Source organism: Sinohyriopsis cumingii, chromosome 19, assembly GCF_028554795.1.
Source record: "Sinohyriopsis cumingii isolate HCF-2022 chromosome 19, ASM2855479v2, whole genome shotgun sequence".
Taxonomy (NCBI): domain Eukaryota; kingdom Metazoa; phylum Mollusca; class Bivalvia; order Unionida; family Unionidae; genus Sinohyriopsis; species Sinohyriopsis cumingii.
In genome coordinates this window covers 58096763-58123301 of record NC_142979.1, presented here as the reverse complement: position 1 = coordinate 58123301, position 26539 = coordinate 58096763, and the positions used below count along the sequence as shown (strand labels likewise).

The window sequence follows — 26539 nt, the reverse complement described above, 5'->3', positions numbered from 1 at the left end:
AAACAAAATCCTACATGCCCACTCAAAATTAGGCCTCCTTTAGACATATCTTTATTCTCACAGTGATAGACATCAAACATAACTTGTGTGAAAAGAATTATCTCCTTTAATTTGTAATGCTATGATTATATGTTTGGAAAACTGATGAATGACAAATCATGATTGAAGTTCAAGACACAATGTTTCTTCAGTTACAAATATTTCCTCTGGATAATCTTGAGTATATCCACTTTAAGCTTGATTTGTGGATTCATGTTGTACAACTTTTAATACACAAGATGATGAGTGTCTTGCCCATGTTGACACAATTTCCATGGAGACAAAAATTGGAAATTACAATATCAAGGATGAATGTAATAAATGCATTTGTTATTTGTTTTTTAAGGCTGTAGATAATGCATATATTTGTCTTTGTTTGTTTATTCAAGGATATAAGTAAAGAGTGAATTTGTCCTTGTTTGTTTATTTAAGGCTGTAGGTAATTCATGCATAATTCCTTATTTGTTTACATGTATTTAAGGATGTAGGCAATTCAGGCATTTGTCCTCATGTTATAATTTAATTGGTTAAATGTAGTTTAAGTAATACACAGTGCATCCTTCTCTGGCTCCTTGCTGGGCCCCTCTTTGTCTACTGTGGGTATCTGCCCAGAGATGATGTCATTGCAGCCAATATATTTTAATACGATAGCAACTAAATTTAGATACGTTGTCATGTTGAACCAATCAGATAACTGAGTTGAAGCATGTGATCAAACACTGTGTCAGTTACGCATCATTTATATAACTGATACACCTGTAGAGATGCATTCCTTTCAATGCAGATGTTGCATTTAATTTTTAACATTATTTGCAAAAAGAAACAGTCCTTCTTCTGTTTGCTGATACCACCTGTTACTTTCCATCTTTCGGGAATCATATGTTTATTCAACTCACAATGGCTTCTTGTATATCAAGACGAACTGTAAAGTGTTTGACCAGCATTTGCAATACAGAACTTAATCAGGGCACCATCACTGCAACAAATTCAGCTTGGGCGGACATTCCAGAAAATTGGACTGCATCAAAAATTGGTTAAACAGCTGAGAAGAACATAAAGGTCTCAGTTTCAACTGGAAAGAGGCATCTTCTTCAATTGTACAGAGATAATGTGCAGCAGATGGGTGATTCTTCTATATGTTCAAGAGCAAGCAACTGATACAACACATGATCTAAACATGTCAGACATGGCAGCTGTCAAGCAACAGTTAGCCAAATTACAATCATCTGTCGCCGCATTGACACAATCTTCCACAGGGTACAACAGCTTCAAAATCAACATGGAGTCCGGGAGAGCCTCATGGTTTGACGGGTACGTGGTGGTGGGGCTGAAAAATATGGCGGTTAGGTTAGCTGAAAGTAATCACTCCTTGATGGACTCTAAGAATAAAGGCATGAGGGAAGCACGGATCCATTGGACACACTATTCTTTAGGCATGCAGAATCATTGCTGCTGGAAAGCCCTGTCTTTGACAACAATGCAGTGCTAGAAGAAGACAACTTCAACCTTCTGTGACGGTCACAACATAATTTCAGACCTGTTTGGCATTTGAACTAACTGCAGCCAATTTCGTTAAAACAATCACTGGATATGCGGCAGAGTCCTTGCTGTTCATCAAGATAGGGCGTCCAAATCGTCGCTAACAAATTCAGATTCTTCCAGGATGATGTCACTGGCTTAGCATCCTTCTTTCCACCATATTGCGAGGTCACCTAGAATAATGGAGGCTGTTTTCACCTTGGCATAAGTATGCATTGAAAATGCCCAGATGTGAAAAAGTACCAGGTTTTCTGACCCAACCTATGCAGAAGAAATCCCAGAACAGGGCCCAGACCTACCGACATTAACAGACAGGGAGTAATATTTTCATTTTACTATAAAGTGCCCATTCCATGTTCGATGGAACCTTAATTTTGCAGTTAGAATACACTGCATTGATTTAACCACGTTAAAACTCCACAGCACTTTCCCTGTTTAAAAAATTTGGTCCTTTTAATTTGTATCTTTTGCAAAACACTATGCACTATCTACATATGTCTTAGTTATTGGCTAAGTGCACAAACTGAACAATATCCCTGATCCAAAAAATTCTTTTCTTATTCCAAACTAATGCAATTGCTCCGTAAGCTTTTACCGCACACAGATGCCAGACTACCAATTGACAGTGTATTCTAAAAGAAAAAAAAAATAGTCCTGCCATGAATCACTCACAATCCCTTCTGTGTAGCTCTATTTAAGTCCATTTTTTTCAACTTGCATTTCGGGCATTCCTGTGAGTTGGAGAATGACAGTAAGACAACCTGGTTGCAGGAACCCAAACTTAACTTCAGTTCTCTCAGGTTCAGATCAGTGACAATGGTTTAGTTGTCGAGTTTAAGTGTTACAACACTCCAAGAGTACCCTTTATTGCCTTAAGTGTCATGCCCACCCCCACCCCTAATTTACAAGACCAGAGCACTGTTCATGCGTTGCTTCAATATTTACAAATGCTGGGTTGTCTTTTGGATCCACTCTTCCTTACCTGTGAAAGGGTTGCCCATAATTATGCAGGAGTTCAACCAGTCCTTGCCCACATTGCTCTTGCTGTGTGGTTTTAATCCTCAATTATTCATAGTCACAGAGCTCCCTTTACTTCGTTTGGGCCACTGCCAAGTTTCATGCATTCACAACTTTGCTTTTGACTCCCAATTTGTGTCAGTACTTAAACGTACTCAACTATTATGCCCATATACTTCATACCCGCTTCCTACGGTGCATGTATGGAGTATCGGCTGATGTTTGTTATCATAGCAATCCACAGGGTCAGACTTATTGAGTTTCGGTTATCAGTGTCCCTATATACCTCATTTCAGCCCCTTGTGGCTCCATATACAGGTGTCAGACACTCTTCACAACTCTACAAACTCCTCCAAGACTCTCTTCCTGAGGTATTCCTACAGAAACAATTCAGAGCTTGGCTGGTGCAGTGTGCTGTGACAGGATCTGACCCCATTATGGCAAAGATTATTTATATTTACAATAAAGTTTATACTGAACCATATATATTGTGTGTTATTTAAATGTTTATTTAAGGATGTATGTAACTGATGCACTTGTCCTTGTTTGTTTATTCAAGGCTGTAGGTAATTCACACCTAATTCCTTATTTGTTCAATAAAGGATTTATGTAACTGATGCATTTATCCTTATCTGTTTATTTATGGCTGTAGGTAATTGATGCATTTGTCCTTATATGTTTATTTAAGGATGTATGTAATTCATGCATTTGTCCTTGTTTATTCGAGGCCATAGGTATTTAATGCATTTGTCCTTGTTTGTTTATTTAAGGATGTAGGTACTTCATGCATTTGTCCTTGTGTGTTTATTTAAAGATGTAGGTAATGCATGAATTTGTCCTAATTTATATAAGGATGTATGTAATGCATGAATTTGTCCCCATTTATTTAAGGATGTAGGCAATGCATGAATTTGTTATTGTTTATTTAAGGATGTAGGTAATGCATGCATGTGTCCTTGTTTATTCAAGGATGTTGGTCATTCATGCATCTATCCTTATATGTTTATTTAAGGATGTAGGTAATGCATGTATTTGTCCTTGTTTATTTAAGGATGTAGGTAATGCATGCATGTGTCCTTGTTTATTCAAGGATGTTGGTCATTCATGCATCTGTCCTTATATGTTTATTTAAGGATGTAGGTAATGCATGTATGTGTCCTTGTTTATTCAAGGATGTAGGTCATTCATATATTTGTCCTTATATGTTTATTTAAGGATGAAGGTACTTCACGCATCTGTCCATATATGTTTATTTAATATGTTTAATACCTCTCTGTCGGCCGGGGAATCAGATCATTCTTCAAAACTGCCACTGTAAAGCCTCTGCTGAAGAAACCAACACTCGACCATAATGATTTAAAGAACTACTGCCCAGTTTCTAATCTCCCATTCATATAAAAAATCTTAGAAAAAGTTGATCTATCCCAACTTGTATCTAATTTGAATTCAAATGGTCTTTTTAGCAATGTACATTCTGCATATTGCCCTTGCCACAGTACTGAAACTACTCTTCTAAAAGTAGTTAATGACCTTCTCTCTTCTTTGGATAGCAGAAAGATTCCAGTCCTCACTGTCCTTGATTTGTCTGCAGCATTTGACACAATAGACCATGATATATTACTTCACCATTTCCGGCATGCATTTGGCATTCATGATACAGCCTTACTGTGGTTTAAGTCCTACTTGGTCAACAGGACACAAATTATGTCTGCAAATGGAATACACTACAGCTCAGTTGATCTATGTTGTGGTGTTGTACAGGGGTCTGTTCTTTGACCTGTTCTCTTCATTCTATACACTCAGCCACTCTCAAGTGTCTCACCAATTGTATGCTGATGACACCCAAATATACAAATCTAGCCACCCAAATGAATTAGATGCTTCCATGCAAGGTGTAGAGAGGTTCATTCCTGATGTGAAATCATGGATCACATGTAACAAGCTGCAGATGAATGATGATAAAACTGAAGCCATTCTGATTACAACACAAAGACTTTCTCATTCACATCCTTTACCTCAAACAAGTGGGGCCCCGAGTGGTCTAAAGCGCTCTCCATTACAGATCACTGCCATCTCACCTCTGTCTGCATAGGTTTGAGTCTCAGATTCGGTGAATATGGGATTGTGAGAAAGCTTGCCAGTAGCTTCTCATGGGTTGGTGGTTCTTTCCAAGGTTTTCCTGGATTCTTCCTCCACCATTAATGCTGGCCGCCATGTATAGCCTATCGTGTGCTGAAAAATGGCTCTAAACCCCACAACAATGACTACCTCAAACAATAAATATCAGTAACACCAACATTAAATTCACAGTCAGTATGAAACCTAGGTGTTACTCTCGACAGTACTCTCACATTGCACCAAAATGTCATGAACATATGCATGGCTGCATATCTTGAGCTGAGACTCATCAGCTCCATTCGCAAATATCTTTCAGGTGATGCCACTAAAACACCTGTGTATTCATTAGTACTTTCAAGACTGGACTATTGTACTTGTGTGTTCATTAGTACTTTCAAGACTGCACTATTGTAACTCATTTCTGTCTGGTTCGTCTCAATAGCTACTCCAGAAACTTCAAAACACAGCTGCTCAGATCATCCTTAGAGTACCACGATCAGAGACCACCTCCCCCCAGCTCTGTACCCTACACTAGCTATCCATTCAATTCAGAATCAAATACAAATTTGTTCTCTGTGCTACATTTCACCAACGGACTTCAGGCCAACATATCTATCCGACCTCACCTATGTGTACACACCAGCAAGATACTTATGCCCCTCTTCTGACAATCATATACTCATTATTCCCACGATGAAAATGAAGTCATATGGACAAAGTTCTTTTACATACCAGGGCCCAGCAACGTGGAATGAACTGCCCACTGAACTTAGACACAAAGACACAGTGATCTCATTCAAGAGTGCTCTTAAAACTCTCATATTTTGACTGCAAGAACCAACTTAAAGACCTAATAATGTTTCCTGCCTTAAATATTCTCAGTATGTTCTGTTTTCTAATTTCATGGTGGTTGTTTTTTGTAATCATATATGTTTTTTATGCTTTAGGTGTTGTCTAATGTTGTAAAGTGCTTAGAGCTTCTAAAGATTAGACGCTATAGAAAATCCTCATTATTATTATTATTTCCAGATGTAGTTACTTCATGCATCTGTCCTTAATTGTTTATTTCAGGATGAAGGTACTTCATTCATTTGTCCTTATATGTTTATTTAAGGATGAAGGTACTTCATGTATTCAGTGCCAGATTAAACCCTGTGGAAGCCCCTCACAAATTACCACCTAATAGGTTTTATCAATATTATTTTGATCCGTTGTTACAGGGCCTCTAGGCCGGTGCCTACGCAGCCTATTAGGTAATCCAGTACTGCATGCATGTGTCCATATATGTTTTATTTCAGGATGTAGGTCATTCATGCATTTGTTATAGTATGTTTATTTAAGGATGTTGGTACTTCATGCATTTGTCCTTATATAATATTGGCATGTGGAAAATTATAATGCTCAAAATTCAAGACATTCACTGAAGTAATAAATGGGACTCTGATCTATCATAGCAATGCAAATTCACTTTCAAACTGAGAAGAACTGCCGAGCAGTAAATGCAAGTCTATTGGTAAAAGTGAAGCACAAGTTTATCAAACAGTTTTACAATGTTCCACAGCACACCATGCAGGCTGAAGCTTTTAGTATCACAAAACATTTTTAACTGGCAAGTACAATAACGGCTGTCACACAAACACAACTTCAGGATATAAGGCATTTTCCAATCAATGAACAATTCTCCTCTTTAAGGATTCTCCTTAATAATGAATGACAAGCAAGTTTCCAGTACTTCTAATATTGTTAGGCAAAAATGGACTTAAATAATAAAAAAAGTTATTCTCTTCTATCACGAGTTCAAAGGGCAAAATAACTGGAGTGCTTTTTAATCAAATCAAGAATGTCAGTAAAAATTTCTCCCAACATTGGATGGACAGTGAAACTCTTCCACTACATGAGTAACTGTTGTGAAAGAAGTCAGTCAAGGCATAATCTGCCTTAAAACACAAAAAAGGATTAAGCAACTATTCATCAACAAAGCATCTAGGAAAGTGAATATATATGAAAAGTTATGGTCAGTAATGTTTGCTATAGTGTATGGACAGTTAAAGCTATGGATTAAATGTATTAATGTGTTAGGTACAAGACTTTCATCTTCCAGGTTTTGTGATGTTGCAATACATGGCTAGGTTTACACTAGACATGCAGCAAAGTCACAACTTTTTAACCTGCTTTCCTTTGACCACTCTTTTCTTTGTGTTTCTGAAATGATGAAAGTATTCATCCATAAATGAAAGTACAAAAAATATCTCCTTGGCATAACATTCAAACATAAACAAAAGATGAAAACCTGAGCTGATGTGACAGTAGGATTCGAATCTACACTCTTTTGATGTCAAGTCCAGCACACTAACCAAAGAACCATCTTCTGCATCCATTAGCCCACTTTTATGACAAACAGAAGGGCACATCAGGCCCATTTAATATCCCTGAGCCTAATGGTACCTCATTTAAGTTTTCCAAGTTTTGAACTGTCATGAAACTACATTTACAAAATATTAGTTTCAGATGTTTTTCTCCAAAACATTAGCTAAAGGACCATCAGAATTTCAATCCTGGGGAGGAGTCAGACTATTTGGATGATGTATTAGTTTACTAATTGGTTGATATGGTTTCACATATATGTGCACTATATCATATATGGGTCATATATTATATACATTTTTATATATGGGTCCTATATTACATATATTTTTATATATGGGTTATATATTATATACATTTTTATATATGGGCAAAAAGCCACTTGAACAGTACATCACAGAAAACTGACATCATAGGAAGGAATTTTTATGACCATCATAATTGTAATCTAAGGAAGGAGTCTGACTGCTTACTAATTAGCTGTCAGGATTTACATATGGGTAATATATCATATACACATTTTATAGCATTATACACTCACAAAATGGTTGTCAATATTAATGATATCCATGTGAAACAGTCCCTGACAAAAATCTGTCAGCTTTGATAAAGCCTGAATAAGATGCAAATATGTAACATTTGAATATGGTTGTTGTATAGTTTAATGCCATTTTTCAGCACAAGATAGGCTATACATGGTGGCCATTATAAATGGTGGAGGAAGAACCCAGGAAAACCCTGGTAAGAACCACCGACCCACGAGAAGCTGCTGGCAAGCTTTCTCACATACCCACATTGTCAGAATCCGACACTCAAACCCACGAAGACAGAGGTGAGATGCTGATCCGTAACGGAGTGTGCTTTAGACCACTAGGCCAATTGGTCCCCCAGCTTAAATATGGAGAATATAGTGACATGGATGAGTAACAGTAGCAAGCTTGTTTAAATGGATGGTGTATGACAATATAATAAAATATTTATATATATTCTCATGTGGCATGAAGAAGTGCAGCTTCGGTCTTCAAAATGCAGGACAGAGAACATACTAAAAAAAAGTTGCATTACAGTATGCAGACGTTGTAACTAACTTCAATGATTTTATATACCACTTAAAAATATAAAAAACATGTACAAGCTGGATGGTGCTTAAAGAAATAAGCACTTGTTTGCTGTATGATAAATGGACATTCCATTTAAGTTAACAAAGGAAAGGTGCATGCTAGTGAACTAATGGTAAAGATTATGAAAGCAATTTACTTGCAACATGTTTTAGGGGCTGATAATGGAAAAGATTGGCTCCCAACCTATATGAAGTAAAGTAAAATGGAGTTTTCCTTTATACAATGTGTGTTCTATACAGTGTAAAGATTACATCTGAAGAATAAATTTATTAAAATGACAGTCATATTTAAACATTATTCACAATTTCAAAGACTAAAACACATGAGAAAAAGATATTAAATACATCTCTAAAACATGAGCCTTTAAAATATCAGTACTTTAAAGATGCCACCAATTTGGGAGAATTAATTTAGTAGAAATAGAATTAATGCTTGTGTTGGCTGAGCACAATCTATAATAATCAAGATATATTTTGTATGAAGCATTGTATAAAGTACTACATCAAGGAATTTATATTTGCTTAAATAAATACACTAGCTTGTGATCTCAGAGGAACTGGCACCAAAATCTTGTCAATTATCAGTTACTTCTGGAGCAAATGTGATTATTCTTTCAGGGATGTAACTGCAGAAAGGGCTTAGGAGGTTCAAGTAAATATTTTTGGTAAGTCCAGCAGAAGTAGTGTAACCGCATCATGACATTACGATGTAGATGAGCGACCTGGAAATGTGGTTCATACAGACATTTCATCAGGAAATTCAATCACTTTTCAAGAACAAAATTTTAATCTTTAAGAACTATAATTGTGTCTAAATCTGGGAAGAATGATGGTACACAAAATTTCTGATTTAAGTCTTTTATTTTACGTCAAGATTTCTGAAATATTTTCGGTTCAGCTAGGCCAGGGTGATGACACTAGCAGAGTGGTCTGCAGTTGGGGGGTTTGGTTCAGGAAGTAATCTGCATCAGTGTGGGATTTATTAATCCTATTAGCCTGAATATGTGATTGCTTCAGACAAAAAATATTCTCAGTTCATTTGTTCCTACTGTTTCATTCTTTTGGTTCTTTTTGCTCTTCTCATCGGAGTATGGGCACTTTCATCCACATATCCAACATTAATTTCCTTTCAACAAACATAGCACAAAGCTCTTTATTTATCCCATTTACTTGTATACAACATGTATGGCAATTTGCTTGAAAACATGTTTTCCATCTTAGTACCTGGCTGACTTTTTATATCAGACAAATCATCAAAGCATCCAATTATCAAAAATGTGCAATTTACTATTTACCTATTTTATAAATGTCAATCAAAAGAAGTCGCAAGTTAGAGCAGATAACTGTTCACTGATTGCCTGCATACAGAGCTGAGTATGTGCAGTCTGCAGTTGGACTTGATTTATAATTATTGGTTACTGCATTTGTATGGTAAAATATGAAGTTTTTCTGATGTAAATACTGCATGACCTTGGGGGGCCCCAAGTGGCTGAGTGGTCTAAAGCGCTCTCTGTTATGGATCACTGCCATCTCACCTCTGTCTGCGCCGGTTTGAGTCTCGGATTCAGCCAATGTGGGTATGTGAGAAAGCTTGCCACTAGCTTCTCGTGGGTCAGTGGTTCTTTCTGGGGTTTTCCTGGGTTCTTCCTCCACCAATAATACTGGCCGCCATGTAAAGCCTATCGTGTGCTGAAAAATGGCGTTAAACCCCACAACAACAAGAAGCATGACCTTGGAAGTGCAGTATATCCATCTGACAAAACAAGTTCGTATTTTCCCATACAAATGCAGTAACCATTTTATTATATGCTGCTCATTTTCTTTTTCTACCTCATGCTTAATTATATTAACAAAATACACTACAAGAAACAAAGTAACTGAATGCATGCTGTATTCCAAGCTAAATACACAAGCGCAGATTCATCATTACACATCAACAACATTATTACTGCACACATAACTCGGCCCAGATAAATTTGAACTTAGTCATGTGCTAGACATAAGTTTCAAAAGAAAATGGTGTGTCTAGTTAAAATTGAAATTTGGAGTCATAGTGTGAATGAATGCGCATTGCACAACTTTTCCATTTGATGTGGAATGAATAGATTTTGGTATTTTTGTTGATTCTATGAAATTTCGTGATTATGGACTGGATTTATATGTGACAATTCCACATGAAATACATCGGACTGAAGAAGCAAGGGAGAAGTGTGTTGACATCTGCAAATGTGTTTCTGTTTCTGTCATTGAATGTTTGATATCATAATGTGGGAAAAATATCAAGTCTTTAAATTGCAATTATCAAAAAGACGCTATGGAATTTAATGCTTATTTCATTTTGAGTGCAGTAAGGAGGATGTAACTGTACTTATATTTGAAATTACAGTACAATTTTGAAATGTGTAATCAAGATTGAGAACCTATGACATGGCTCATGTAATCTGGATTTGCAGAACTAAGAAAGTATATCTGGAGGAAATTCAGGATGTAATATTATAAGTATATTTTTTGCCATTCTTATTGCCAGCTAAAGAAGACAAGTTTATGCCTTGTCACTTGCATGTTATTTGTAAGGACCCTGTCTGGTGTCTACTGTATAGCTAGCCTAAATCCAAAACATTGTATCAAAAAAGTTAACGTGGAATGTGCCAAAGCAGCTGGTATGTGGCAGTCCACGAAACATCTGCTTTAGTTCATTCAGAAACAAATTTCATCAACCAAAACATAAAGCGCCTACTATGTGAGTGTGCATGATTTGTTTACAAATCAAAAGTGCTGGCATCTGTGTCCATTGTTTACAATAGAAAGTAGTTCCTTTATGCATGTGAATGCAATATGAAGGTGTGCAATATCGTAAAGTACTGAACGATTCTGACAATGTAAAGTTAACAGAGAAAAAAATGAGGATATAATAAGTGACAGATATAAGATAATAACAAAATTTTATGCCAACTTCTCTTTAGAAAGGGAGATTACTCTTGTCTAACATCTGTTTCAGGAAGCAGACGACTAGCACTTTTGGTGGCGCTCACCAGATAATATGTACTTTTGAGAGAGTGACGTATGTAAGGGGAAGTAGTTCGCATTTAAAACATGCACAGTGGAGAGAATGTTTGCATACCTCTATGCTACATTAATGTAATGTGGATGATATTTCTTTTGGATATTGTACTTTTGGAAATTTTACATGATTTAAGCACACTGTTAACTAAAATGACTGCTCCCTTGTGTTAAAAAATCAGTCTGAATTAGTCTAAAGTACACTATACACAGCAGCTATTAAAATAGGGAAAATGAATTTTGCCAGACTAGACAATAGCAGCTTCTGAAAGTGCAATGAATGAATTACCAAAGATATAAGATGTAAAAGAAGTTATCGGCTCTTTTTTATACAATTTACCTCTGAAGTTCAGGAAGTGAAAATGACCAAGTAGAGCTAGCACTTTTTTGAAAGGTGCACATTTGAAATAAGGCCAAGCTGTATACTCTATAACCCATAGTACACCCATCAATCATACACCAAAATAAAGGGAATAAAGGGAATTAAAGGTTCTTTGCATTATACCTAAGATATACAAGGTCTTTTTTAAATAGCCAGTATAACCAGTGAGGAAAGCCGGGGATATTCTTTTTCTTTAAAATCCTAACCCTATGCAAAATGCGAAACTGTATAGCGCCATCTTTGTTTGCCAAAAAGCCAAAAGATGTGGTGAATGTCTTTCTTAGATCGGAAGCATTGGATTTAGTCCACATATCTGTAGAAGAAATGTACCCTGCTTAGTTACTGTACCTTGCAGGATGCCTTTTGTAACCTTACACAATAACAATATATGATTTGAGCAAGGTGTCTGTTAACAATACTTGAACACTTAAAATTTGTTTTACATTAGACAACCTCTGGATTTATTACTTGGTAATACACATTTAATCATCACACAGCTGATATTAAACTGTGAAAAACTACTACCTTTTTCCCTGCAGAATCTGCATGAGTTTAGTACAGTGTGTAAGGATTGATGAAGAACTCAGCTGACTGTGGCTACTCTGAAGACTAGCTGTCAACACGCTGTTAGCACGTGGTGTTGTAGATCCTGGTCGTGGTGTAGATGACTGGATTTTCTCCAGCTTCTCCACAGCATGAGCTGATAGCATTTCCTATTTTAACAAGTATGAAAAAGAAAAACTTGTATTAAATAAACAAACACAATAATATGGAATCACTTTCATTTGCAGGGTTCCAATTTTGGTAGATTTCATGGTCATTACAAATGATTGAAAACTGACATTTGCAGAAAACAAGACACACACCCCCAAACTAGAGGCATGCCAAAACAAGAGGGGCAAGTGGGTCTGATGTTGTTTACCTGCATAATGGACAAATGTGAGCTTATAAAAGCAAATTCATACATTTAGTGAAACTGGAGTATAAAGAAAGTTTGGAGCCCAAAGCTGGTACATTTTCTAATAGGCCTAAGGAAGTGTTTCCAGTTCCAAGCTCAGAAAAATATGGACTGGATGATCTGAATAAGATTTTGTACAACTTGCTTATTATCTGTCTCTCAAAAGTGAGCCACGGTTCCATGACCAAATTTCATTCCTTTCAGAAAAGACTGCCAGTTTTGCTCAACAATGTTTCCTGATAGATAAACTCTCTATATAGTTACTGAAATAATATATTTTTCTCTGATGCAACCATCTGTAACTTTGAACTAATCACGATTAACAAACTGCATGCAAAGGTAGGCTTTATTAAATCAGGCTTTTTAGTCTCTATCCAGTAGGCACTAAAAATACTGGAAGAAATAGTAAATGTCTGGGCAAGCATTATAACTAATACTGTTACATATGGACTAAGTAAAATGCAGTCTAACAACATTAACAAAATCTGGGTTTAGCCTGTTATCTGGAGTTCAAAATTCTGTTTTATCGTTATAAATGAATGTCGGTGTATAAAAAAATGGTGAATTCACATATATAGATTAATGATTAATGATGATAATTAAATCTTGAAGTATTAATGAAAAAGCATATTAGACTGTTTTTGTAATTTTATTAAAGGCCAAAAAATACAAAATAAATCTAAAACAATGTGTAACTAATAACATTTATTACACAAAATTCCATAAAATAATTAACATATATCAGATAGCATACCTTCCCAATATTTCAGACATCTTAATATATCAATACCACTTAAAGTTATGACATTTAAGTTTCACTGGGCAGGTTACCCACAAACAATACCTGGGTTTTTAATACAACACAGCAAAATAATACCATCATTATAAATGAAATATTAGTTTACTTATGTCTTTTTTGTTTTTTATGGTTGCATAGTTGTTATTTACATGCTTCAAGTACATCTACTTAAATTGTTTTAGATTTTGGTCAGTCTGTTCCCATCTTATTGAGGCTACCAAGGGAATGGGGCTATTCACAGGGAAATGAAAATGAGCCAACAAGTTGGTTGAAACAGTACATGTATTTAATTAGAGAAGTCATCATGAAAAGTACATAAAAGCGGCTGATGTGATTAATGAAGGCATAATATTGTATTCATTGACACATGCTAAACAAGGTTAAAAAGGAAACTGTCACAGCACAATAAACTTGTTTTAATCACAGATCACTTTGGAAAATGCAAGAATCGATCAGATTTCATTGCTTTTATTTAAGTTGCCACAAGAGGATAACTTTACAGGACCAAGCAAAAGCCTGTTTTTTCTCTCCAAACGTGACATTAAAGCCTGGTGGCAAGATCAACTTATTGTTAAATAAATTACAGGCTGGAGACGGCCGCTTGCCGACATAAACGATTAGGCAGGAAAATTGAAGCCTGTCGGCAAGATCAACTAATTGTTGAACAAAGTATGGGTTGGAACTGGCAGCTTGTCGACATAAATGATTAGAAAACAAAGGATTTGTTCAAGCTGGGACCAACGGCTTCTGTCGACATGTAGGTTTATTTTTTTATCTCAACGTCGACATAAGCATGACAATTTTGGTAGCAAAAGTAGACCAAGGGACCGGGACTTTGCTTTTTTTTTAAATAGGTGGCTTGTCGACATAAATGATGTCGATATAAGTGGGTAGGACTGTACTAGCAAGGGCAGCCAATCAGATGCTAGATTATCTCAGCAATGTGTGTTGATCTCATTCATTACTGAACCAGTCCAAGATCTTGATGATATAAGCTCATATATTATGTTGGCTCAAAATCTCAAAGTCTGACCAGAAGAACATCACTAAAGAAGTTATTGCTGTGTATAATATTTATTTGCAGACATCAATGCCCATTTGTATTAATTATAACTAAAGATGCCAAGAAAACAGAAGCGTGGGTGGTGAATAAAAACACAACTGGCAGCATGCAGAAAACTCATTGTTTGAACTTACTGACAGGACATCAAAGACAAAGGTTATTTTTATAAAGGAAGTAGACTCGCAAGCCAACTTTAAATACTTTGATGCCAGTTTTGTTGTTTTTTTTTTTTAAAGTATAGCAATACAAAGGTTACTTTATTATGAAGCAAACTGACCTAGGAAGCCAACTTTGGATTCTTTTAAGTATGCCGAGTTTTAAACAATTTTTATTTTAATATACAAAGACCCGAGATAAGGAAGCTAACTTTGCTTTCTTTTCACCGGTACTCACGGGAATTTTGAAAATAAATTGAAACAATGGAACAATTTTTAAAGTGACACAATATAGTGCTCATGCATGGACACCGATGACCCATCGTTGCCTAGAAGATGTGGAGAAAATAAAATCATTTGATGAATTTGTGAAGGCCAGAAGAGATGATTTTGCCAACAATATGATCATTAACATCGATGAAATTCTAGTGTACTCTGATCTCATTCCTGGATGGACTGACGTTAAGATGGGGGTTAAAAGTGTGATTATTAGCACAACTGGTGCAGATTTTAAATAGAGATAGCCCTTGAAGTTTCCGCTTTGGGTGATGTGTTCCCTCTAACAATAATTTTTCACAACATGAGAAAGCTAAAATATATTCATGCACCGAAAGTATGGATCGTACGTGTGCAGAAGGGTTGTGTTGACGAGATGCTGCTGCAGTGGATTAAAGAATTTTATCTTAGTATACAGTTTTATGTTTTTTTAAACAAAATTTCAGCTGGAGTGCATTTTTCAACGTGTAATTTTCGAATGAATTAAAGTGTCCCACAACTTACGATTCCAAAAGATGATGTGTCCCAGAATATATAGCGCACAAAAAAATTACTTTATTGTGTCAAAACAAATATGGTGTCCCAACATATATGGTAAATACGGTAGTATTTAATTTGATCATGTATTAGAATGTTCAGGATCATTAATAGTAATCCTTGTGTACAATTCAGATAAAACTGGAAGAAGTATATGAGTAGCAAAACTTTTTCCAATGCTGGAGAATTGTAGTGCTACCCGTTTTCTTTGTCAAGAATATTAGAAGGTCTACAAAATATGGATGCACTATACCTTCCTGAGCTCCTCTTGCTTGGCCAGGCTCCTGAGAGACATGAGACAGGCTACTTGAACACTGGCTTGACTATCATGAACTGCCACATCCAGCAAACTGAAATTGGGGTGGGGGAGTAACTGTTAGTGGTATCAGTTAAATTTCTGCTCATGAACATGCCTTAAAGCAAAAGAAATTATTGTTACTGTTCAGCCTGACTTTTATTTAGCTAGAAAATAAAATCTTTAGCATTGAGCTTAATCTAAAATTCTTAGGATTTTCTTTAATCTAGGTTGTGGATGGATGTAAAGACATATATATGGACATGCACACGGACATCAAAGTTGATTTTTCATCAAGAAGGACTCAACTGAAAGTTTAATTGCCATATTTAGTATAATTAACTACTCTAAATGCTCTACATGTGTCTAAAAAAAAACTGAACTTCTATGCATTTTATTCAGTGCAACCATATGTGAAGAGTGAATGCACCTTCAAAGTGGAGAGCTCCCAACACAGTCAGTTAACTCTGTTACGATGTATATATGTGTGATATACATTATTGATGAGTCTGTGCATACTTACTAGGATGAGCATTAAAGGAAATAGTTTCTAAAATGTGTAATCTTATTTATCTAAATTCTATTTTATTCAACTACAATCGGATTTTAAACAAAAGGAGTGTCAACAATTGAGCAAAAGTCATTTAAAGTTACTATGGATGGATAATGAGAGAGATGATCTAGCAAGCTGCCAAATAACAAAAATTCCTGAATTCCGTACAAGTCTGACAGGTGTCCTTTTCACTGCAACTGACATACCTTTGTGGAACTTTGTTCTTCTTTAGGCTTAGACACAAAGAGTTGGAATGTAAACCTAAATTACCACATGCACCTGAAAAAAAGGACCCCATTAGTCATTTGCTTATGACATTTAAACTGTACCTAAGTTTAGTATCTCTCTAATGTGACAGATAAGTGTGTTAATGGAAATTGTCTTGCTACAGTAACTGAAATGACATAAATGAAAACTTTAACCAAGGTGTGATATATGGATGATATATAACACAATACGCCCATACCACTTACATGGCAAAAATCTCTACACTGTTTTGACGACATATTATGTATAATGTGTATCTTGTTATGCTAGCAATATTACATCATTGAATCATCAAGTAATTATCCATATAAGCCTGTCATCACATTGGGTCATTTACATAAAGACACTGAATGATCAAGTAATTATCCATATAAGCCAGTCATCAAATTGGGTCATTTACATAAAGACACTGAATGATCAAGTAATTATCCATATGAGCCTGTCATCACATTGGGTCATTTACATAAAGACATTGAATGATCAAGTAATTATCCATATAAGCCAGTCATCACAAATGATCATTTACATAAAGACAATTGAATGATCAAGTAATTATCCATATGAGCCTGTCATCACATTGGGTCATTTACATAAAGACATTGAATGATCAAGTAATTATCCATATAAGCCAGTCATCACAAAGGATCATTTACATAAAGACAATTGAATGATCAAGTAATTATGTATATAAACCAGTCATCAAAAAGGGTCATTCATACAATTACAATTTAATGATTAAGCAATTATCTATAAAAGCATATATATTTACATTACAAGACTTAGACATCTTTATAAGATATATTTTTGTACATGTATTTAATCCCACTGTCATAATGTATTCAAATGTGGGATTTCCTGAGCAAATTCAACTATAAATCTTCACAGCTAAAATGCTTCATAACTATCGCATATATTCAATCAATATTACCGCCATGCAGTGCTATCATAAAGGGAATAAGCACCTCAATTCAAAACATCCAAATAAAAATTATGTCATACGACTCCAAATGTGACTGCAGTTAATTTAATCTTTTCCTTATCTTGTTATGTAATTATTATTTGCTGTTCTTGTTGTTTCAGGTTTAATGCCATTTTCAGCACGATAGGCTATACATGGCAGCCAGTACAACTGGTGGAGGAAGAACTCGGGAAAGCCCCAGTAAGAACCACCAACCCAATGGAAGCTATTGGCAAGCTTTCCCACATATCTACATTGGCCAAGTCCAAGACTCAAACCCATGCAAACTGAAGTGAGATGGCAGTGATCAGATAAAGATGAGTGCTCTACACCACTCAGTCAACTGGGGCCCGCATTATGTGATTAAAAGAACCTTCACACTCATGCATATTGCAAATGAAATCTGCCTAACTCGTGGATTACTAGGAATATTAAACATTCATCTTGCAAAACATACAATTCTGTATAAATTATTTATTTAAGTCTACATTTATGAAAGATTCTATATAAATGCAAGTGGCAAAATGTGCCATATCCTGCCTAGTATGTTGTTGTTTAGATAAGTTAAGCCATTTACTTTCCATGGATTTGGCAACACTGATAACAAACATATAGGAAGCTGCAGTATGACCGAAAAGATATTAGCTTATTATTTGTTTTTAAATTATACTTTGGGAAGAGTGTAATGTACATTATATTTCATATAATAAATCAAAGACACTGTTTAAAAAGCATCACATTTTTATGCAATGTAAAAAAAACAAAATTAAATCAATGGTCTGAGGTTCATATCAGATCTGACACAAACTGAATATAGGTAACTTTTTCATACGGTGAGTGAGTGAGGTTAAAGGTACTTACTAGCTGCATTGATACGGGTTTTGTTGGAAGGGTCCTTCAGAAGCTCCACAAGGAGAGGAATGGCTGGCTTCAACTTCATATACAGCTGGTCATTGTGGAATGCTGCATTCCCTATTGCATAACTGGCTCCCTGGCAATAAATAACACTTCATTCTCACCTTTATATATTATTTCTTCCCCATGTCATAATTATTTTTTATTAATATGCTCATTTTGTCTCCATTAAACTTTACTTTGCCAGAATAATGTTCCATATTGCATGGCTTCATACTGCATGACACATGTCTAACAATAGTAAAGTGTATTAGGGACTACTCTGTAAACAAACCATGTAACTCATGTAGATGTTTTTAGTTTTCGTTTAATATAATCGTTTGTGGAAGAACTAAGAAGCTGTTTCATCTATTTGAAAGTAGAGATGATAAAGTGAATGATGTGGACAAGTTTAAAGAGTCCCAAATAAAACTTTCAAACAAGCAACCGAACGAACATAATATTCATGAAACCACAATGTGAGAAACACAATACTGAAAAGACCATTTTGAAAATTTAAACAGTTATTTAGGAGAAATGTTCCAAACTTTTCATAAATGGAATGGTTCAGACTATGACTGCTGTTCTCTGGGGTATATTAAGATAGCACAGAAAAACATAATGAGGCCAAGGTTATTGCATATCTATCAGAGACATACCATTTTGTAAGACAAAGTTGATATTTTGGGGAAAAAATGCAAATGAAGGTTTTGGTAGAAAAATAAGGGACTCAGAGCCAATTATTATTATCATGTGCAGTGCATGCTTAGCCATTTAATAACATCATCATCAGCAAGGTGCAGAGTCTGCAGTCCATTGGAGAACTTTGTCAGTGGACAGTTGTTCACAATGTAAGACATGGTCTGAAAAGCTCCACAGCAACAGGAAGAATTAGTGGCCTGGCCCCATCAGACAAGGTTGACTGCACAAAGACCCTGTCCTGTCTGAAAGCAGTTCAGTGTGGTCCACAGATGATGTGGAAGGTTGAAGCCAGAAGGGCAGACAGATGGCTCACCTATGAAGGAGTTGTTTACAACATCTGTTGAAGACCACTCAACAATCCATGCCAAAATAGATGTCATATCCTCCGTCAACAAACCTAAACAGACTGGGCATCTCAAAGTCAAATGGATTGCTGGATATGAGGTGATGTCCATGTACAGTGGACTTTTCTCACTGGCAAGACCTTAGCCAACACTTTTGTGGTCGCTTCCTGGTGGCACAGATGTGTAGGAGGAATGTTGCTGAGTACTAGCAGCCATGGTAAAGGAGTAGGATGTAGTGTTTCCTAGATTATGCGCATTGTTATGTTGAGCTGGACATCAATTAACTTGGTGTGGGATGATCAAGCCCAGACAGGAGTGCAATACTTGGCTGTTGAATAACTGAGGGCCAGTGCTGATGTCTTGAGTGTCTGAGCGCTAGCGCCCTATGTTGAGCCAGCTAGTTTGTGGAGTAGGTTGTTTTGAGTGCTAAATTTTGCTGCAGTTTTCTTCAGGTGGTTGTAGAATGTCAGTGATCTGTCCAGAGTCACACCAAGGTATGTTGGTGTCAGGTCATGTTTCATTTGCTGCCCAATGAGGAGGATGCAAAGTTCGTAGTTCGCATTTGCATTGTTAGGGTGGAAGACGCTAGAGACTGTCTTTGTTGCACTTGGCTGTAGATGCCATTTCTTGAAGAAGTTTTCATATCCTCCAGGTCCTTGATCAGTACCCCCTCAAGCTCAGTAAATGAGTGACTCTGGGTCCCAAGAGCAGTGACATCTGCATACGTGAACTTGTGTGACTGTGTTACAGGTAAGTCAGTGATATAGACATTGAACAAACTAGGCAAAAGAACAGACTATTGTGGGAGTCCATTAGTCTGACACCTCCACGAAAATGCAGCTCTCACTCTGAAGTGCCTGTTGTGAAGGAACAGTTCAACAGTCTCAACTATCCAGCGTGGCAATAGTTGAAAGATTTTCAACAGCACCCCTGAATGCCAGACCCTGTCATATGCCACTGTAAGATCCAGAAAAACATGTCCAGTTTTCAGGTTCCTCTGAAACCCGTTTTAAACAAATGTAGTCAGGGCAAGGACTTGATCACAAGTGCTACAGCCATGTCTGAAGCCTGCCTGCTCAACAGTTATGATATTCTCTGAGTCAGGACAAATTCTTTGGAAAATCAGGTGCTCCAGTACCTTAAAACAGACTGAAGGCAAGGAGATCGGCCGATAATTCACTGTATTGTGGGGATCTTTGCCAGGATTTGGGATTGCATGCACTTTTCCCTAACAACCTGGGTGTACAAAGCAGTAAGCCATTCCTTTACCTTTGGGCCAAAATGCGTCAGGAACTCATGCAAAATGTTGTCATATCCTGCTGCTTTGCCTGATTTGATGCTGCATAGCACCATTTCAAGTTCTGTTGTTGTAATTGCCTCTGGAGTATTTTGATCTAGTTCATCTGACTTCTGACAGCTGTGTTGTTGCCACTCATCTCGTACTTGACGTCGGTGCAGTTTCTCCAGGGGTGCTTTTGCCACTTGTAATAAGTGGATAGCTTCAGCATTTGGCTTGACAACAGGGTGACCTTGAACTGGTGGTTGCTGAGTGGTGCCAAATCTTTGAATCAAGCCCTAGCATTTCTGGCTGGAGCATGTAAAGTTGAGTGATCCTGTAGTTTTCTTCCAGGGAGTGTGCATAGCAGTGTCCAGGGAATCGATCAGGTGATCTTCTATGTCCGAGTCTCCAGATGCTTGATATTCCTTCAGAAGATCCTGACAGTCTTCATCCAAACAGGATGTATAGACTAGATGATGAGCACAAGGTACAGACTAAGTGGCTGCCTTGAATATGGCTCTTTTGAAGTGGTGGTAGGATTCCTTGATTGGGATGCAGCAAAATGGTATAGTGACTATGCTACGCTCCAGTATGTCAGTGTTCTTTGTGCAATCTGCTTTGCAAAAGTTCCAACGCTGCTGTGAAGAGCTGTGTATAGCTGGCAGCTGAAGTCCAATATGGATAAGTATTGGTCTGTGCTGATTGTGTGGGACAAGAACAGACTGACTTACTGGCTGAGGATGGTCACCAATGGAGCTGACCAAGCAGAGGTCTGGTGAGTAGTCCTTTTGCCATTTTGTAGAATGAAATGTCCTACATTTCTTGGAGTCATGGGTCAGAAAGAGGTCATTATTCATTGCCCACTCTACCATGTGTTCTCTGTCTTCATCGGAGTGTGAGTAGCCCCAGTCAGGGTGATGACTGTTGAAGTTGCCAATAGAGATGGCTGGGTGTTCGAGATTTGGAATCATATTGTTGTCCCAGTGGGCACTGGGCAGTTTGTAGACATTAGCGATCTTGCACCCTCCAACCTGGACCACATCACATAATCTGGTAGAGGAAACTGGAGAGGCATCAGTAATGTCACAGCATGCATATGTAACACGGCCGAATTTGGAGTCAGGTGTTGATGAAATAAGGTCAAAATATCCAATGGTGTATCATCCTGCTACCTGGTCAGCTAGGTGAGTCTCCTGCAGACAGATTATGTCAACATCATGACGGTGGGCTATAGTGCTGATGATGGTACGTTTGGCTGCTGAGAGACCCTCAACGTTAAGTTGTAAAACTCATAGAACCAGTCCGATGGCTTGAAAGTCAGTGGATACTGGCATGTTGGGGGCTGCTCTCAATAGTGGCATGTAACTGGGATTCATTGCGCAATTCAGTTTGAAAGTTGGATCCTGTTTCCACAGCCTCAGGCAGAGCCTTGGCTGAGTACTGATCCGCTTTCACATTGTGCTCCCCATCAGAGCCAATATGCCAACAAGATGAATAATTGTTATTTCTACTGGTTGAATGGACTGTAACATACCAGCTGCTTTACAATTTTACATGTTAACTTATTTTGATACAATGTTTCAGATTTAGGCAAGCAAAAGAAGCCAAAAAGGTCATTACACTGCTGGAGTCCATACAAACAGCATGCAAGTGACAAGGAATAAATGTGTCTTCTTCAGCTGGTAAAAAAAATTGCAAAAAAATATACTTACATTTTTGCATCTTGAATTTCCTCAAAATACGTTTTCAGTTAGTTCTGCAAATCCGAATTACATGAGCTATTTCATGGGTTCTATTCTCAAGTACACATTGCAAAATTGTACTGTAATTTCAACTACATTTCAAATGACAATCACATTCTCCCTTACTGCACTCAAAATGATATGAATGCGACAGAGTTCATAATTTTCCCACATTATGATTCCAAACAATGATAGAACAAAAACACACATGCAACTGATTCAAGGCAGGTCCCTCCCTGCTCAAATCACATGTACTTATGCAGAATTAACACAGGTAATAAATCCAGACCATCATAAGCAGAAAAGCAGGACTGAGTAGAATTGACTAAAAAATTTAAATCCATTCCACATCACCTGGAAAAGTTATTGAAGTGTGCATTCATTCAAAATATGACTCAAAATTTCAATTTTAACAGACCAAAATGACAATTCTTTTTTAAACTAATGCTAAGTACACAACAAAACCCAAAAGTCACTGGGTAGTGCTATGTGCGCATTATTATTGTTATTGTGTACCGATGAATTTACGGTTGTGTATTTATTTTGGAATACAGTGTAAATTCAATTACTTTGTTTCTTGTAGTGTATATTTTTATAATTATGCCTTATGTAGATAATAAAAAGGTTACTGCATTTGTATGGGAAAATGTGAACTCGTTTTTGGGACTAATACTGCACCCTCATGGTCATGCAGTCTTACTTTGAAAATGCATACAAATGCAGTAGCCTATAACTATTTGAATAAAAGTTTTTTTCCATCCATTATTAGTCTGAGTACAGAAAAAAATACCCATACATAATGACCACTGCTAATACAAAACATGACACATTATTATGTTAAAGACTGGAGATGACACAGTGGTAATGTTCTTGCTTTACTCCTCTGCAGTCTATAGTTAAATACCCTAGTTCCAGCATATGTACAGAATTGTGGTTGGTGATGCAAGGTAAGTGATTTTCTATTTGTTTTCCAGTTTTTTTTTCACCTTCAAGACCATACAACCCTAACACCTGACCTGTAAATTTTACCTGTTATATAAAAGTTAGAACTTACTGAGCAATCAACATCTGATAAAAGTTTCAACTTTTTTTTCTTAAAAGATTGGAGAGCTTGAATCATAAACAGGATGTGCCATGATTTGAATAATTAACTGAAAATCATGGTACACTGCAAAATTTACACAGCACACATAAAGAAGTTTTCCGATAAATTCTATTAGTTTTTCTTCATGGATATCTACAGAAATATATACAACACATAGCTATAATTAATGATAGGACTGCACACCACTGACAAGACAACCATTCTGCATTATGTAAAAATGATTAAGTTTCCTTGTGAAATTAATTTAGCAAACATGATGTAACAGCAGCAATGTGTGCTTAAATAAATGTTATTTTATTGCATTTTTAATTCCAAATATGGTTTTATTAAATAAGAGCTGTTCCATTTCAACATATACTGTACCCAAGGAAGGCACTTTTTTAGAAATATATGCCAGGGTACTCTTTGTTACTCAGAGAGTTCATATGAAAATGATACAAAGTTCTAAATTACATTCATGTGTGTCTACCCCCCACATTTAAAGTGTCTTCCCTGCGTAACAAGTATATTTTACTGGAATAGCCCTAACACATATTGGCATTGTTCCCATCACATTTCTCATTTCCAATATGCTTGTATTAAATAAGCACATACTGCTAACATCCTATCACATTTCTGACTCCCATTATGTTGTATTTAATGAGACACATTAGCAATGCCTCCAGCACAATTTGAGTCCCAAAATGAGTGCATTAAATAAGCACATACTGGCAACATCATCAAAACATTTCTGACACATACTGGCAATGTCTCAATCACATTTCTGATTCCCATTATGCTGCATTAAAATAAGCACTCACATTTCTGACTCCTAACATGGGTGCATTAAATAAAACATAAGATTTGTTTTTTTTACACTGATTTAGGCAACTAAGTGCAAACAAATTATCAGGAATATATCATACATACAATGATTCTTACATGCTGAAAAAATATTTTAATGGGCAAACATATCTTGTTATATCATTATACATGAAGATAACTAAAAACAAACAAAGCAATACAAAATAAAATATTTATCTGCATCTCACCTTTCTGACATTTGGATCTTCATCTTTAAGACACTCTATCAATCCTTCTAATAACTTATCCCTACAAGTAAAAAACAATATAATTTATTTTCTAAAACTCGTAGGCCCCAGTGCATACAATGTACATGTCCCCAAATCTCAAAGCTGTAGAAAAATTAGAAAAATCTAATAAGGGCTTCTATATACAAATAGATCTTCCACATTCCATTTGTCTAGATCAAAAGGTTTTGGCTTAATTGTGCTAACAAGGTTTTGTTACAAAAGTCCATGTCCAAAACGTTTATAGATCTGTGACAGACATCACAGTATGTGCACAAAAACAAAGAAATAAAAAGTTGTTGTAGGTTTTAATGCCATTTTTCAGCACAAGATAGGCTATTCATGGAGGCCAATATAAATGGTGGAAGAAGAACTTGAACCCACACAGACAGAGGTCAGATGGCAGTGATCCAGAGTGGTGAGTGCTTTAGACCACTCAACCACTCAGGGCCCAAGAAATATAAAGAGCAACATCATTGGTAGAATGTATAATGAAGCCATGCGATCATCTTAAAAATCAACCAGAATTATTGCAAACCTATGTGGGCATCTTAAAAATCAACCAGAATTATTATAAAGCAGTGTGAACATTTTAAAATCAGCCAGTGATTATTCATGTGATTTTGGATTTTTAACGTAGCTTTAACAATTTTTCAGTCATATTGCTACAATGTCTACAATGTGGTAGTTTATAGTGCTGTCTAGCACTGGGGCATCATGCTGCAGACATGCAGCATGATGTCCCACCCAGTCACATTATCCTGACACCAGGCCAACCAGTCCTAACACTAACCTCTTACTGCTGAGCGCCAAGCGAGGCAGCTGTTAGTACCATTTTTGTAAGTCTTTGGTATGACTTGGACGGGGATCAAACCCATGACCTCCTGCATCCGAGGCAGATGCTCTAACCACTAGGCCACTGGAGTGGTAAAAATCAACCAGAACGTATTACAAAGCAATGTCAGTAAAGCAATTTAAAGTAAGGGCCACAATTACCTACTTTTACAATGAGTACTCATCAAGATGCAAATTTCATGATTCTAATAGCATGCAAAAAATGTATGTGACGATGAGAAAAAAATGCAAAACCTTGTGTTGTTAAGATGTGAAATGTAGGTTAGAGTGACCTTCTTATGTTGTAAGGGTGGGGTACTATCGGAGTTTTAAGTGTGGTATTGGTGTGGTACTATTGCAGTGGTAAGTGTGGAATGGGTGTGGTACTAAGAGAGTGATAAGTGTGGCATGGGTGTGGTACTAACAGAGTGGTAAGTGTGGTATGGGATCAACGTCTTTAAAGGTGTTGATTTTCTTTTTTAAGTTAAGCATAAGACCAAATAACATAGGTCATGCCCAGGATGAAACCTGCAATCATAAGAGCAACTGACAGAATTCCAGAACACACAAGATCTATGCTATCTGAAACTTGCATACTAACAAACAAAATCCAGTACTTCTTTACTTTACGGCATCTTTACCAAGTATGCTTTACATATCCACATCTTTTCAGCCAACATCTTGCTAAATTATCTTCTATTTTTATCACTGAAATTCTGAACAATCTTTGTCAAGTTTCCACATTGCCAAAGCCATTTATCATCTACCTTCAGCCTGCAAGGATAAAGACAGAGGTAATTCATACACTAAACTGGGGACTCTGGCAATGTAGATAAGGAATTAGTCAACAAAGATTTTTACTCACTGAGGACGTACACTTTAAATTTTTGAACTGGAGCACTAACCTCTGTTTGAGAATGCTGTAGAACTGGGCACTGTGTTTCATTAAGTTCCCCAGTAAACTACAGGTACGTGACTTTACTGCTGAGGAGTTGTGCTTGATTGACAAAGTAAGGGGATCTGGATCACCAGCTGTGCATAAAAATATAAATGTGTAGTTTCATTTTGA

At 36.6% G+C, this 26539-nt stretch overlaps 1 protein-coding gene across 4 annotated transcripts in view; it reads right to left on the bottom strand.

Moving 5' to 3' along the window:
* LOC149775766 (serine/threonine-protein kinase 36-like) overlaps positions 1-26539 on the bottom strand; it is a 158703-nt gene that overhangs the window by 11784 nt on the left and 120380 nt on the right. For 3 of the 4 annotated variants that reach the window (XM_089944445.1, XM_089944449.1, XM_089944447.1), the window contains 7 exons: positions 26376-26502; positions 24598-24658; positions 18362-18491; positions 16482-16554; positions 15681-15777; positions 12165-12352; positions 6882-6915 (listed from right to left, as the gene is read on the bottom strand). In XM_089944445.1, coding sequence (XP_089800571.1) covers positions 6882-6915; positions 12165-12352; positions 15681-15777; positions 16482-16554; positions 18362-18491; positions 24598-24658; positions 26376-26502 — 710 coding nt within the window. The remainder of the gene's footprint in view (positions 1-6881; positions 6916-12164; positions 12353-15680; positions 15778-16481; positions 16555-18361; positions 18492-24597; positions 24659-26375; positions 26503-26539) is intronic. The other variant, XM_089944448.1, reaches the window with a different exon arrangement.